Source organism: Lepisma saccharinum, chromosome 17 (assembly GCF_977018435.1).
Source record: "Lepisma saccharinum chromosome 17, izLepSacc3.1, whole genome shotgun sequence".
Taxonomy (NCBI): Eukaryota; Metazoa; Arthropoda; class Insecta; order Zygentoma; family Lepismatidae; genus Lepisma; species Lepisma saccharinum.
Window position 1 is genome coordinate 28,669,947 of NC_139245.1, and position 13,195 is coordinate 28,683,141.

At 37.3% G+C, this 13,195-nt stretch overlaps 2 protein-coding genes across 3 annotated transcripts in view; one reads left to right on the top strand and one right to left on the bottom strand.

Annotated features, from left to right (window-relative positions):
- Wnt6 (Wnt oncogene analog 6) overlaps positions 1 to 13,195 on the bottom strand; it is a 168,507-nt gene that overhangs the window by 124,204 nt on the left and 31,108 nt on the right. For both annotated transcript variants that reach the window (XM_083139239.1, XM_083139238.1), the window contains exon 2: positions 7,206 to 7,283. The gene's annotated coding sequence lies outside the window, so the exon portion shown is untranslated. The remainder of the gene's footprint in view (positions 1 to 7,205; positions 7,284 to 13,195) is intronic.
- Wnt10 (Wnt oncogene analog 10) overlaps positions 8,672 to 13,195 on the top strand; it is a 76,799-nt gene continuing 72,275 nt past the window's right edge. The window contains exon 1 of the mRNA XM_083139242.1: positions 8,672 to 9,410. Coding sequence (XP_082995368.1) covers positions 9,361 to 9,410 — 50 coding nt within the window. The 5' untranslated portion in view covers positions 8,672 to 9,360. The remainder of the gene's footprint in view (positions 9,411 to 13,195) is intronic.

A 13,195-nucleotide genomic window follows, 5' to 3' on the forward strand; every position in this document is an offset into this window, starting at 1 on the left:
GGTCATGTTGTTCCCTATTTTCTTGTTCATGTTGGTTTTGTGATTTGTCAGTTTGTATAGCCTAATGTTAGTAACTTCTAACAATACTGCTAATAAAATTAAAAATTAAAAAAAACTTGGAAAAATGTTCCCGATCATTTGAAACCAGATGTATTTGGCAGTAATAACCTCACTGGAGTGATGACCAAATTACATAAATAAATAAATAATGAAATGAAAGTACAAGGTATACGCATGCTAGCAGACTGTATACTCTAATGAGTAATTATCTATATACGAGGTGTCATTCTTTTGCAAAAAAATGCATGTAATGATATTACAATGAGTTTTACGGGAAGGGGAATTTCGAGAGCACCTTTTTAAATGTGCCACTGGATAAACACACAAGTACAATGAAGAAAAATTCGGAAAGTATGTAGATGGTTGCGTGAAGTTTGAAACTACACCACTTGGTGGCAGCAGCATGCAGTCCTTTGTTCCATATGGCCAGTTTAAAAATGGACGATAGAAGGGTTGGATCACTTATTTTTTGCTTTGTTGTCATTGACCATCTTATCATTCCATAAACTAATTGCATTAACCACCGTTCGTTAATGTTACTTGTACAAATTTATTCAAAAACTGCAATGGCACCAACTAACAGTAATTTTTTGAGATAGGATTTACATAAAGATATTTTGTTAAGTTATATTTAAAATAGAAAACAAAAAGAATGTATTGAAAACATTACTACGAATTCATAAGTAATCACGCAAACAACAGGCTATAAAAATAAGTTAAGCAATACGTAAGAATGTTTGCATCATTGATTCATTCCTTGACATGAAATCGTATATTCTGTTAATCTACATTAATCGACATGAGCGCCGTTATTTTTACGTTATTAAGGGGGTTAAAATACATATAATACATCAATATGTTTCATACACAATTATTTTTTGGGGGACTTTTTGGGAGGGAAACATCCCCCTGTCCCGCCCATGATAATCAACTTATTATGGCTCTGTAACTTCCGGAGAATATGTCATAAACGTATCTCCAGGAAAGCGAAGGTTATACCAACGTTTTCCCCCACATGTTTGAACTAAAAATTGCTATTTGACAGTGCATATTGGAGCAGCGACAAATGCGGCCCGTTTTTACAAATTAAAAGGGAGACTGTTAAATATGAATCGCAGATTATTGTACGGTAACTTCTAAACGTGTAGACGAGAGGAAACATGTTAACTTACTTCCGCTGTAGCGGCGTGTAAATACAAACCGAAGAATTTTGAAGGAAGTCTTTGTGCAAATTTTTCGATGCGAAACAAAAAATAACAAAATTAGAACGTTGCATGCACCGGGAAGGGAAAGAAAAGAGATAGGAAAAAATGTGAAAAGAAAGACAAATTATTGAGCAGCATGTGGTTTATTAGCTCGATAATTGGCCATTGTTGGAGTGAGCAAAGCTGGTATTGTATGGGGAAGTACAATAACAACTCACGCAACTAAAATGACAGTCATCTGTCTCCTGTTCCCAGAATCGCATGCGTTTAATATTGTTTAGAAAGAGCCGTTTTTGCGGCACGACCTTCTCCGGCAGGCTTTGAATGCAACTTTGGACAGTGACGAAATAATGGTTACACAATAATTATCAGCTTTTGACAGCTTCAATTGTTGTGTACATTGTTGACTGTTCGTCATGCACATATGTGGAAAGTTTTTTTTCCACAATCTCACGCGAGCTCTAAAAAGGGATCGAGTATTCAATTGTAAGGATGCGGTTTTCTTGTGGGGGTTGCGGGAAGGAGGGGGTACAATTCTAAAGTTGCATAATAAGGATGATTGTTCCGTGAAATTAGGCAAAGAAGGGAATTGTATATCCGTTTATAACTTCAGCGATTTGGAACTCACGAATTTGGAGATATTTTAATTTAAATTATTGCATAACTGTCATTAATATTTCGAATTTTAAAACAAAGAACAAATATATTTATTAAAAATAATGCATTTATATAAATCTTCTGTTCTTTAGGTTCACTTCAAGCCAAAAACCGTTAAAATCTGTTCATTGGTTCACGAGATGTTGAGCTTTGAAGAGATCCCATGAAAAAATTTCAGCATGGCGTCGTATTTCAAGATGGCGACGGGTCAGGTCGGACACCTCCAGATCGGTGTCTGGTAGATTCACTGTACAAAGCTGGTCATGTTAATCTGGCGTGTAACGGTTTTTCTCCTTTGACACAACGCCAAAATCTAGTACGGTTGACATTTAAAATTCAATACGGCAGTAACCGTCGACCGAACGCGGCTTCGAGCCTCAAGCCCGCCGTCCTGACCGACGTTTTCAGTGGCTTTTACCAGTCGCTGCAGGCTTATGATTTCATCTCTCCGCTTAACATCTCTGCCCCCTTAACCCAAGGAACACATAAGCGACCTGAAATAAACTAGAAACGAAAACAACCAGTCACTTTGCGAGTTCACACACATCCATTCACCAAATATAAATCTGAACTAAACTAAACTGCATGGACCACCAGCCTTTTCAGGGCCAGGACCTGCAAGAGCGGTTATATTTTCATTGGGTGACGTGTGGTCAGCGCATCGAGATCCATCGCCTCTGTTTTCTGGCTTTCGAGACTTTAGCCCGCTCTTATTTTCAAGTAACTCTCCTATATTCACTTCCTTAACCTTTACACTACTAAAATCAGCCTATGAAACTAACAGCCTACCTAGTTCCGAGATTGAATTCCACCCCTGGAAAAGATGGAGGAATTTTCAGGTCTTGAACAATTTATAACGCCATAAAATTAAACATGGCGTGAAACTCATTAACAGTCTACACTGCATAGTCATTTTTGCGAAACTTCGATATTTGCAGTTTCCTTACGCTGCTAACATCTAAATGGGCAGAAAAGGAATTATCACGGTAGAGGGAGATTATTTCCATAACATCTTTGGCTGTTATGCATTTGAAGCTTCGAAACGAGTCACAACTCTCGTAGCAGCCAATCAACGAAGCGAGCCACTGACGTCATCTCAACCCAGAACCTATCGCTAAGCCCCCTGCTCAGGCTCTACACGCCCACTAGGCTCACTAGACAGACTCGCGTAGTCCGCTGGAGATGTTCCGAAAGTAATTCGACTCTACAATGGAGTTCTTGTATTTTCAGGATGCCATTTCAAAGTGTATTCATAGTAATTTCTCTTTCACACATTGTTATCTCAGGATCTGAATATATTTTGTGTCACGTTAATTAATCTACGTTCTTGCAATAATTATTGTTCGTGCCACTTCGAAATTTGGCACTGGTGGTAAAACCTTTTTGTCCCCTTATTGTTCTGCCATCTATATTTCTTAACAATTTACACATTAAGCGATTATTTTATGGTGAATAGATTAACTGCTATATTTTCATTGTGCACTGTGCTTTCTGTATTAATTAATACAGTGTTCAATTATTTGTCCGGTTCTCTTCTTTATTTTTTTAAATAATAACTTAGGTTGTGTTTTATAACTGTGACTCCGGCACTATGCGTTCGCCGATGTGATCTTTCGGTCACGTTTTGAGTTTGTCAATGCTCTTAATGGTGAAAATATCGTTATTGGAGGATGGTTTTTCATTGATAGATTGAGTTGGTGTTTTAAGTCCACTTTGCGCACAGTAAGGCTAATCAGGACTGGACCTACAGTTTAAGGTGGGATCCGAGATACTAAGTTCCTCCACCGGGTATCGAACCCGGAATCCCTTGATTACAAGGCGACGACGCTACCACTGCGCCATCGGGGAGGCCCTATATTGGAGGATGGGAAACGAGTGAGTACGTTCGCTTATTTGAAAAGTTTAGAATGTATACGTGTACGGGTTCTAATATTGTACAAATATTCAAAATATTAATGTCTATTTTCTTAATAATAAACTTGGTAAGTAATATCCGTTTCAAAATAGTTAGTAACATGTTTCATATAAACGAATTCAATAGCGAAACTAAATTGGAAAAGCAATGTTTACTTCACTTGTCATTTTCACATTTTTAAACATAATTGAAAAATAATTGTTTACCGTCATTCTTCGAAAATTCCTACCTTACCTATGTAATAAATTCTGACGCTCAAATTTTGAAACACGAAAATTCAAGTATAACTCACTTACCTTAGTTTTCCGGGTTTAAATAACCTTTCTTTAAATTCCTAACAACGTCCATAGTCAACAATAAACATGGCAAACTCGAATTAATTGTTATAAATCTAAACGTTTTATTAAAAGATATACGCGTACTATGTAGACATTTTAGTATTAAGTACCAATATCTATATCTGGACTGAAATTTCTTGTAGATGTCACTCTTGTTTGAAGCACGTTTTCAAACTAGGAATTGATTCATCTGCGTGTTATTAATCTGTGAAGGAAAAATGCAGGATTTTTTTGCCTCTGGAAACCGACGTTGGTAGGGACGTCAAAAAGGGTCATCCCTTAATGAGTTATTTCTAAAATTTTCTCTGTCTCTTGAGACAATTTCATGCGGTGTCGTAATTGAGAATGTTTTGCCTCCGGGACTTCCTTCATGGAGAATACTGTATTTATGTCAGTGAGGCGGTGCTTTCTATACGTTGGATGTAATGGTGTATCTGTACTTTGTACTTAATTTTTCAAGTTTTATTTGTAATTGCGTTTTTGTAATTTATTGTATTTATAGAGATTAGTGTTGCCCACAGGACGAGACGGGACAGGCTTTTAAAAATTCGAGACGAGACGAGATTGATCATGTGTCCCGAGACAAACGAATATTTTCGAGACGAGACAGCATTTCACAGCATTTCCACGAGACGAGACAGGCCAAAGTCTCGTCTCGTGGGCAACACTAATAGAGCTACTTTGGGTATAATTTCTATTTCTCTTTTTTAATATTGTATGTGAGAGTCTAGGATGTACGCATTGCATATTTTCCCCACTGCTTTCTTACTCTTTCTCAAAAGTTTTCGGTGAGAGTTTCATACATCGGAGACACATTTCTTCAATTTTAGACAAAAAACTACTAACGGAAATGAGTTTCTCCAAGGTTTACAACGTTCGTCGAGATTTCTTCTTTCACCGTGGAACATATTTGACCGGGAAATCATGTATTTTTCAAGAGAAATATCTCACCGACGCACAATTGCCATTCCTTTCATTTGCTTGCAGTACGACAACCGGATGCTGCGTACGTTTGATGACGTAAGCCCCCGTCAGTGTTTCAACTCCCTTTTTTTTAACTATGCTTGCCTAACGTAACCAAACCTAACCTAACCTTATCGGAAATGGTTCGTGGGGCTATCCGTGAATGGTTCGTGGGGCTATCGGTCAGCTACCGTGCATAATGGTTCGTGGGGCTATCCGTGAATGGTTCGTGGGGCTATCCGTCAGCTACCCGTGCAAAATGTATAATTTCCACCGGTGACGAACACGATAGTAGGTATTTTTCGGTGAAGAAGGTTGAAACACTGCATACCCACAACGTGAGTCAAGATGTGCTCGCCATATTGTGTGTTCCCGAAGCGAAGAAAGGAATAAAAAAAAGCACTCAGAATGTGAAAAATTGCGTTTGTTTTCGTGTAAAAAGCATAATGGCACCTTGAACTATGTTCCGCAATACACAATTGGTAAGTACGAACCATGCGAAACACAAAATATACGATTTTAATGTGTCTCCGATCTATGAAACTGGTACCAAGTTTTCTCTACACATGTTCTCGACTTTTTCTACAACTATTGTTGCAACACATGCCTTTATTTTCATCATACTTCCTCGTAGCGTTGCTTCCCCTGTAGGGAATTCATTAATACCCCATTATTGTATTTCTACATGAACGTTACATTTTGCTTAACTCCTCCCCGCCCGCTAAAATGGGTTTCCCTAGTATATCGTAACTGCATTTCTTTCCGCTTATATATGTACAGTCACTGGCAATAAAAATAAAAATGGGACAGCTACATTTTGAAATGCTCGCTTCAATGCAAGGTGTTATGTGTGTTGCCTAACTTTACAGCGATAAGTAGATTTTGATGGCAAAATTTCATTAGCAACTTCTACCACCGCCGTAGAGTTAGGCAACACACATAACACCTTGCATTGAAGCGAGCATTTCAAGATCTAGGAGTCCCACTTTTATTGCCGGTGACTGTACATCAGTATGGTACTCTTCTCTTTTCCCAGAGGTATCTCTTATCACCTTCCTTATGTGCACAGGAAGTATACAAATAGTACAGCAATAAGGCGAATTCAATTCATCAATGGCTTCCACTTTCCCGGTAAACCTCTTGCAAGAGATGTTACGCATTTGAATTATTTTAGAACAAAATTTAGAATTAAATTCCTTACTCCTGCCAAAAAATTATTAACAAAAATTATTAACACACACACACAGACAAGTCCACTTTATGCACAGAAAGGCTAATCGGGACTGGACCTACAGTTTCAAGTGGGATCCGAACCACTATGTGCCTCCGCCGGGTATCGAACCCGGGACCCCTTGATTACAACGCTAGCACTACACCATCTGGGAGGTCCCCAGCTTGGTTTGTTATTGGAGCTACTAAAAATATTGTGGTATGTTCATAAATAACTGTGCATCCACTTAGTTGTGTGCGCGCACACATTTCCTGTGTTATGTTATGAGTTTTATTGTGAACTACAAAAAGTTGCCGGCATGGCGTACCGCCAGGAAAAAAAGCTCAAGCTTGGTCGAATGGTTAGCGCTATCGACTTCAGTGCGTATGCTTCCGGGTTCGATCCCGGTGGGAACGTCAAAATGTCGATGTTGACCCAGCATCGCAGGGGACATGGTTGAAAGCACTAGTGGTGAAATTCGGTCTCGAAACCCAGAAAACAGCTGAGACTGGACTCACCATATGTCACCCTGGGAAAAGTCGCTTGGGCAGCCCTTGGCCCTCAAAAGGGCTGTTGCGTAATGGAGTTTAATTTAGTGGAGATCCCAAGTTCAAATCCGGGTTATGTATACCGTTCTTCGTAGTTGTACTGAAAGTACAATATAAACAGCCGACGGTACAAAGCGACAATTCGAACAACGAAATTAGTCTTCTGCGATTGGGAGGAGGGAGGATACAAAACATTATCTCAAATAACTCAAATGTTAATAGTGTAAAACGGACACTATTCAGCTAAGAATATAGTGCCGTGATGTGCGAAAAACCACAACAAAGAGATAACAAGTAACTTCCACTCACCTATCTTATTTTTCTTGAATCCCAGTATCTATTTTCTTCAGATAGGTCGATTGATGGACACCAGATTTACTTCCATATCTGCCAAAAAAATTGAACAACTATGTAAACAAATAATATAAACTTGAAACAGCTCAGAAAATAAATATTTATGTATTAATTTAATATAAAATTCATAGTAAAATTTAAATTTCAACTTACAAGTTAGTTATAATTATAATATGTATTCGTCTCATAATAATTAACACTGAACCGAGATTTACAAACTAACTTCGATACCAATAAAAAAAAATATTAAGAAGAAAATTACAGGTTCCTGAGTTGCACTATGGTATTTATTTATTTATTTGTCTCTTATTTATTTGTGGCGGAGATTAAGGCTCATGCCTTTTCTTACACTCAACCACATACAAAATTTCATAATATAGAACATAATCATAAATTGATTCATATATAAACATTGCAAATAACGATCACACATATACCTTTCATGTCAAACCAACAGCGGTAAAAATATGTAATTCAAAGAAATACATAAAACATACATATACATGTACACACACACTCATACATAAGTTTATATACATAACAGGCCACTACAAATATTTATTAAACATGTATTAATTTGACATGTTTTAACAACATTTCTACGGAATTAGATTTTTCGTTATCTGCAAGGAAATTAAAATTTCATCGCTAATTCGAAATTGTATTAGGCTATGTAAGTAATAATTCCTTAGACCATTCCCCCACTCGACACTCTTGTCCTCCCATGAAAATAATCTAGCGTCAATATTGTAGATACAAAGGGTCCCGGGTTCGATAACCGGCACACAGTGGTTCGGATTTAGGTTTAAACTGTAGGTCCAGTTCCGATTAGCCAACCTGTGCATCAAGTGTACTTCAAACAAAAACTCAAAATATTATATTTACAGATATCTAGCCAGTAGCGAATGCAACCAACATGAAAATACGAGTTCTATAAAGATCCAAATTTAAAGAATTTAGAAGGTTGTCCGAAACATTTTGGAAACAGCTTGCTGATACGGCCTTCAAAATCAAGCAGAATTCTAATTTTACAAATTGCATCCTTTTACATTTTTTAATTTTTTTTTTTTTAAGGAGACATTCATGGTCACCCCTTGCGGTATGGACAGAATAATAATGAAGTCGTTTAAAAAAAAGTGGATCGTGAACCTAGTTTACAAATTTCCCTTTGCGACTGTTAATTACTCCGAAGCGACACGGAATAAACAAACAAGCCGAGCGCGTGCTAGCATTGCAGATTGCGCAGGCGGAGGGGGGAGCAGGGGAGGGGGGGAGACGCTAGACAAAAGAGGGCCTCGAATAACTTCCGGTAGTTTCCCAAAGCGAGCTACCGACATCGCGAGACACATCATCGTCTCATCTCGATTGGCCTCTCGCGGGGGTCCCACCCCCCTCTTCCCCTCCCCCTTCATTTCCGCGCGCTCTCTCATCATCACCCTTCTTCGGTCAAGATGTCCCTTTGAGCGTTGTGAAACGGAGGGGATCATCTGGAGTCCCTCAGAAAGATTCCATTCGTACACCTGAAGCTCCAAGAGCAAGTCCATCCGGAACGTGCGATCGTCTTCCTGGCTAAAAGAGTGGAGAATCAACACGAAACCTTTTTTTGCGTCAAAGGTGACCATGTGGTGATTTTTTTTTTCAAGTAGCGGAACACCCACGGTGCTTCAAAAAATAGGTTTTCAGCAGTGCTCCGTTTGACAGTGTAGTGATCGATCATTGTTCAGGGTGTTTGTGCATCGGAGAGGTGTGAACCTGACGATAATAGGCGGGTGTAATTAAAAAAACTACCCCTCCCCTTCCGTCAACGGACCTGTCCCAACCTCCCCCCTGAATGAGCGCCTTTTTTACCCTCCAAAGATCGGTACAGCCACGTCTCTTTCGGAAGCTGCATCTTCCAATCTCCGGACACGGTTGCATCTCTCCTTGTGTCGATCATGTTGCCAAGAGACATCTCGTCACCATAGCTACAGGACCAAAGGCCGTCCCCGCTATCATGCTGTGTTCGTTCGCTGGAAAAGCATCGCGACGGAAGGTGGGCAACTAGCAAGGAAGACAGGTCACCACGTAGAACCTCTCGAGAGAAGAGGTCAAGGGTCAAGTCTCATGAACGATGCTTAGCACCCTGGTTCTGATAGCATCCGTCCTACAGTTTTGGTCTGGGTGAGTATTCATTCTTGTTAACTTAAATCCACCATTTAACCTTACTGCAGAAAGGTGATGAGCACTTTAAATGCATGAAATTAAACTTTTAGGCACTTTAAAAGCACCGAGTTAAATTTTTAGGCAAATTAAATGTATCAAATTCAATTTTTAGACACTTTAAATGCATCAAATTAAACTTTTAGACACTTTAAAAGCATCGAATTCAATTTTTAGGCAAATTAAATGCATCATATTCAATTTTTACACTGTAAATGCATGAAATTTAACTTTTTAGGCACTTCAAATGCATTAACGAATATTCGTTTCTAATGCATCAAGAGACAACGAAATGCACTGGAATTGATTTCAGACTTCAATCCAAATTTTTAATGCATTTTCTTGTTGCGTTTATGTGTTATTCTAAATAATAATAGTGTTAATTTGAAAAATCCTCCCAAACATCAAGTTCTATTTTGTTCATTTTACGTCGCTTATTTACTTATTTTATTAGTCGCGACGATGTGTTGCAGATCAAGATATATATACTTGTAGCAACAAGCATTACTTGTAAACTAAACTACTCTACATGAAATGAAACATCTTAAAAAAATTAAAGTAACTTCAGTTTATATATTGTAAACATATACCGACATTAGTATCCATTTTAACACATGTTCCTACGTATTGCCGACTTCCGTGTCGGAGTGGTTAGAGCAGCGCGCTACTACGCAAGGGTCTCGGGTTCGAATACCAGCTTCGACATGAGTGTTCCCTGTGTGTCTTCCTTCATCACTATCATCATATCATCACTCATTCTTATCTTCGCGATTAGACAAAAGTGGGAGAAAATAAACTAACTCAATCACTACGTATTGACACCTTATTAGCCTTGTTCCCATAGCAACGTAAACAAAAAAAACTAACGCTGTGAACTTTAGAGTAGAGTTCTTGTTACAAAAAACAAAAGATAAGCAATTACTTTTAATTTCAAATATACTGTACTAAGAATAATATCGAATACATACACAAATTAGTGTAGTTGTGAGTGTTCAATGTTTTTTCTCTCTCAAGAGATCATTAACAAATCTACATCAATAAGCACAATAAAAGTAAAACAAGAATACAAAAGAATAATAACTATGAAATCTAATTGATTTATATTAACATAAAGCAAGAACTTTATAAAAACTTATACATAATAAAACCACTTGAACTATTTCATAATTTATTAATATCTTTAACCACTTAGTAAAGGACGTAGTTTGCTACTTTATAATATCTGATATATTTAAAAGTAACAAATTTATTTATTTTTGGGTGATTAATAATAATATATTTTTAATTTAGTAATGTAATTTAGTAACTTATTTTTACTTTTAATAACATTATAAGTATGTATATCGTATAATTCATATGTACGTTTTTGGGGAGGGGGGTTTGTAGATTAAGATCTTTCTCCCCCCACCAGTCTTAAATGATTGATTTCGCATCCTGAGTTCACTATATCTTTAGTAATACAAACATACCAATGAGGATGAATGATGAACTGGTGATGATGGGACAATGATATAACAAACCTTGCATGTCTTTATAGAAAAAACTTCGCCAAAATAAAAATAAATTTTAGGAACTCGGAAAATAAATGCATTTCACTATATACTCAAAATTTGATGCATTTATACATCCGCTTGAGGCAACAAATTATGTTACTAAATGCATTTACAGTGTTCACTGCAACAGTACGGCTGGTCAACAAATGTTTATGAGAGCAGCTCAGGCAGTTAAGCTTAACTTGCTACCTCGTACGTAGACAAAAAAAACAACCTTGCCAAGAGGGCTGTAAATATAAACGCAATGCGTCGCATACTATACCTTCTGCTCATAAATATGAGCAAATATCACACAGTGAGGTCGTATGTAACCTTTAAGACACGTAGAAGAAGTTCGTATGATTGTTCTGTTGCGCAGAAAGCATATATCATGGTAAATGGTGTTTGAAATCTCTCAAGCGTAGAAAGGAGGCAGGTAAGTATGTGTTTTTTTTTTCTTCAAAAACATATTTATGATTGTTTTCTTTATTTGCTCACGGTCATAGGTTCACATATGAACAGGTGTTCTACAAGAACTAATTACTTTGTATGGCAGCACTGGAAGTAGTCTTGCTTATATAAATGAGGTCTCTCTGAGTAAGATCAGTACCTTGTATGACAGCATCTTGTGGAGTACAAGTCTATTTTTAATGTCTTTTCTACAAAGAACGTTATGATATTTCTTTATCTTGTCAATGTTCTCATTACTTATTGGTGACGTACATGTCTTATACTGACTGCACGGGGTCTCCCCGATGGCGTAGCGGTTACGTCATCGCCTTGTAATCAAGGGGTCTCGGGTTCGATTCCCGATGGAGGAACATAGTGGTTCGGGTTCCACTTTAAACTGTACGCCCAGCCATCATTAGCCTTTCTGTGCATAAAATATACTTAAAAACAAACACAAATCTTATACGTGTGGTACGACGCCAGGGGCCCCGGGTTCGAATCCTGGCCTGGGTATTGTAAGTGTCCATCAATTTCATCATATCATCCTCATCTTCGCGATTAGTCAAAAGTGGCAGAAAGGCGATGTAAAATAAACCAAATAAATCTTATGCTGCAAGGAAGTTGGAGGTTGTGGTTTCGAATCCGGAGAGATAGAAGGTTTTTTCTTGTATAATTCATACTTTTATAGATTAGATTAGATTTATTTTCTTTTTGTGCGAGCCATAGGCTGTACGCACTACATATTTTTGACTTTTCTACACTATTTTGTTACATTTAGTTTTCTTTTAAGCTGTCTCTTACTTTGTAGTAGTAATGGCGAAAAGACAAGTATGAATGAAAAAAAGTAAAGAAAGTAAGTTATTTATTTAATGACAAATACAAAAATTTTACAAGACAGAAAATTTACGTTTCTATCCAAGAAATCCATGCTGATATTTATGGTGTAAAAATGTATGTACCAAGAACCAAATATGACATATTCTATTCTTATTTTGTCTTATTTTTATATGTCGGAGTATTTACTTTCATTCAACCGTAGAAAATTTCTAACAGAAGACCGCCATCATTTTTCTTAATTTGGAGTATTTGTAGGCGAATATCGTGATAGTACCTTTAGAGAAAGTTTAGGACTGACTTGTTTTTCCTCGAGTCTTCTTTCAGTCGTTTATCTGACCGAATGGTGAAAATAAGCAACGAAGAAATACGGTATGAAATAATTATGCAAAAGCAGGATATTTTTATTATGTTGGTAAGATCCAATAGCCAAAAGCATTTTTCCTATTTTTGATGTGATACGCATAGCGCAATTCAAATTATGAATTTGTTCTATCTCTATAGTGGGTGAGCAGTAAAAAAATCCATTTTTTTTCCGATACGGATTATACTATTTAAGAGTTTCTCATGTACAGTTTATTTTTTCATTCATTTCTTAATTGTTGATATCGCAATGTCTATAGCAGTAGAAAGTTTGAAACCTACGATTAGGCTCTCAGGATTTGCTTTATTCAATTTCTTCTTACATGGAAGGGAATGGGTGCATTCTTATGGAGAATAGATTTTTAACCGGAGCCACATTGCAGAGTTGTTCGGATACCACTTTAAACTGTAGATTCAGACGCGATTAGCCTAACTGAACATAAAATAGACGTAAAATAAACAAACAACGATAAATACTTCGCCTGGATTCGAATCCAAGACCTCCAGCTATGCATATCCAATAGATTTGTGTTCCACACACCACTTCAAACGTCTTTGAGGAAGACT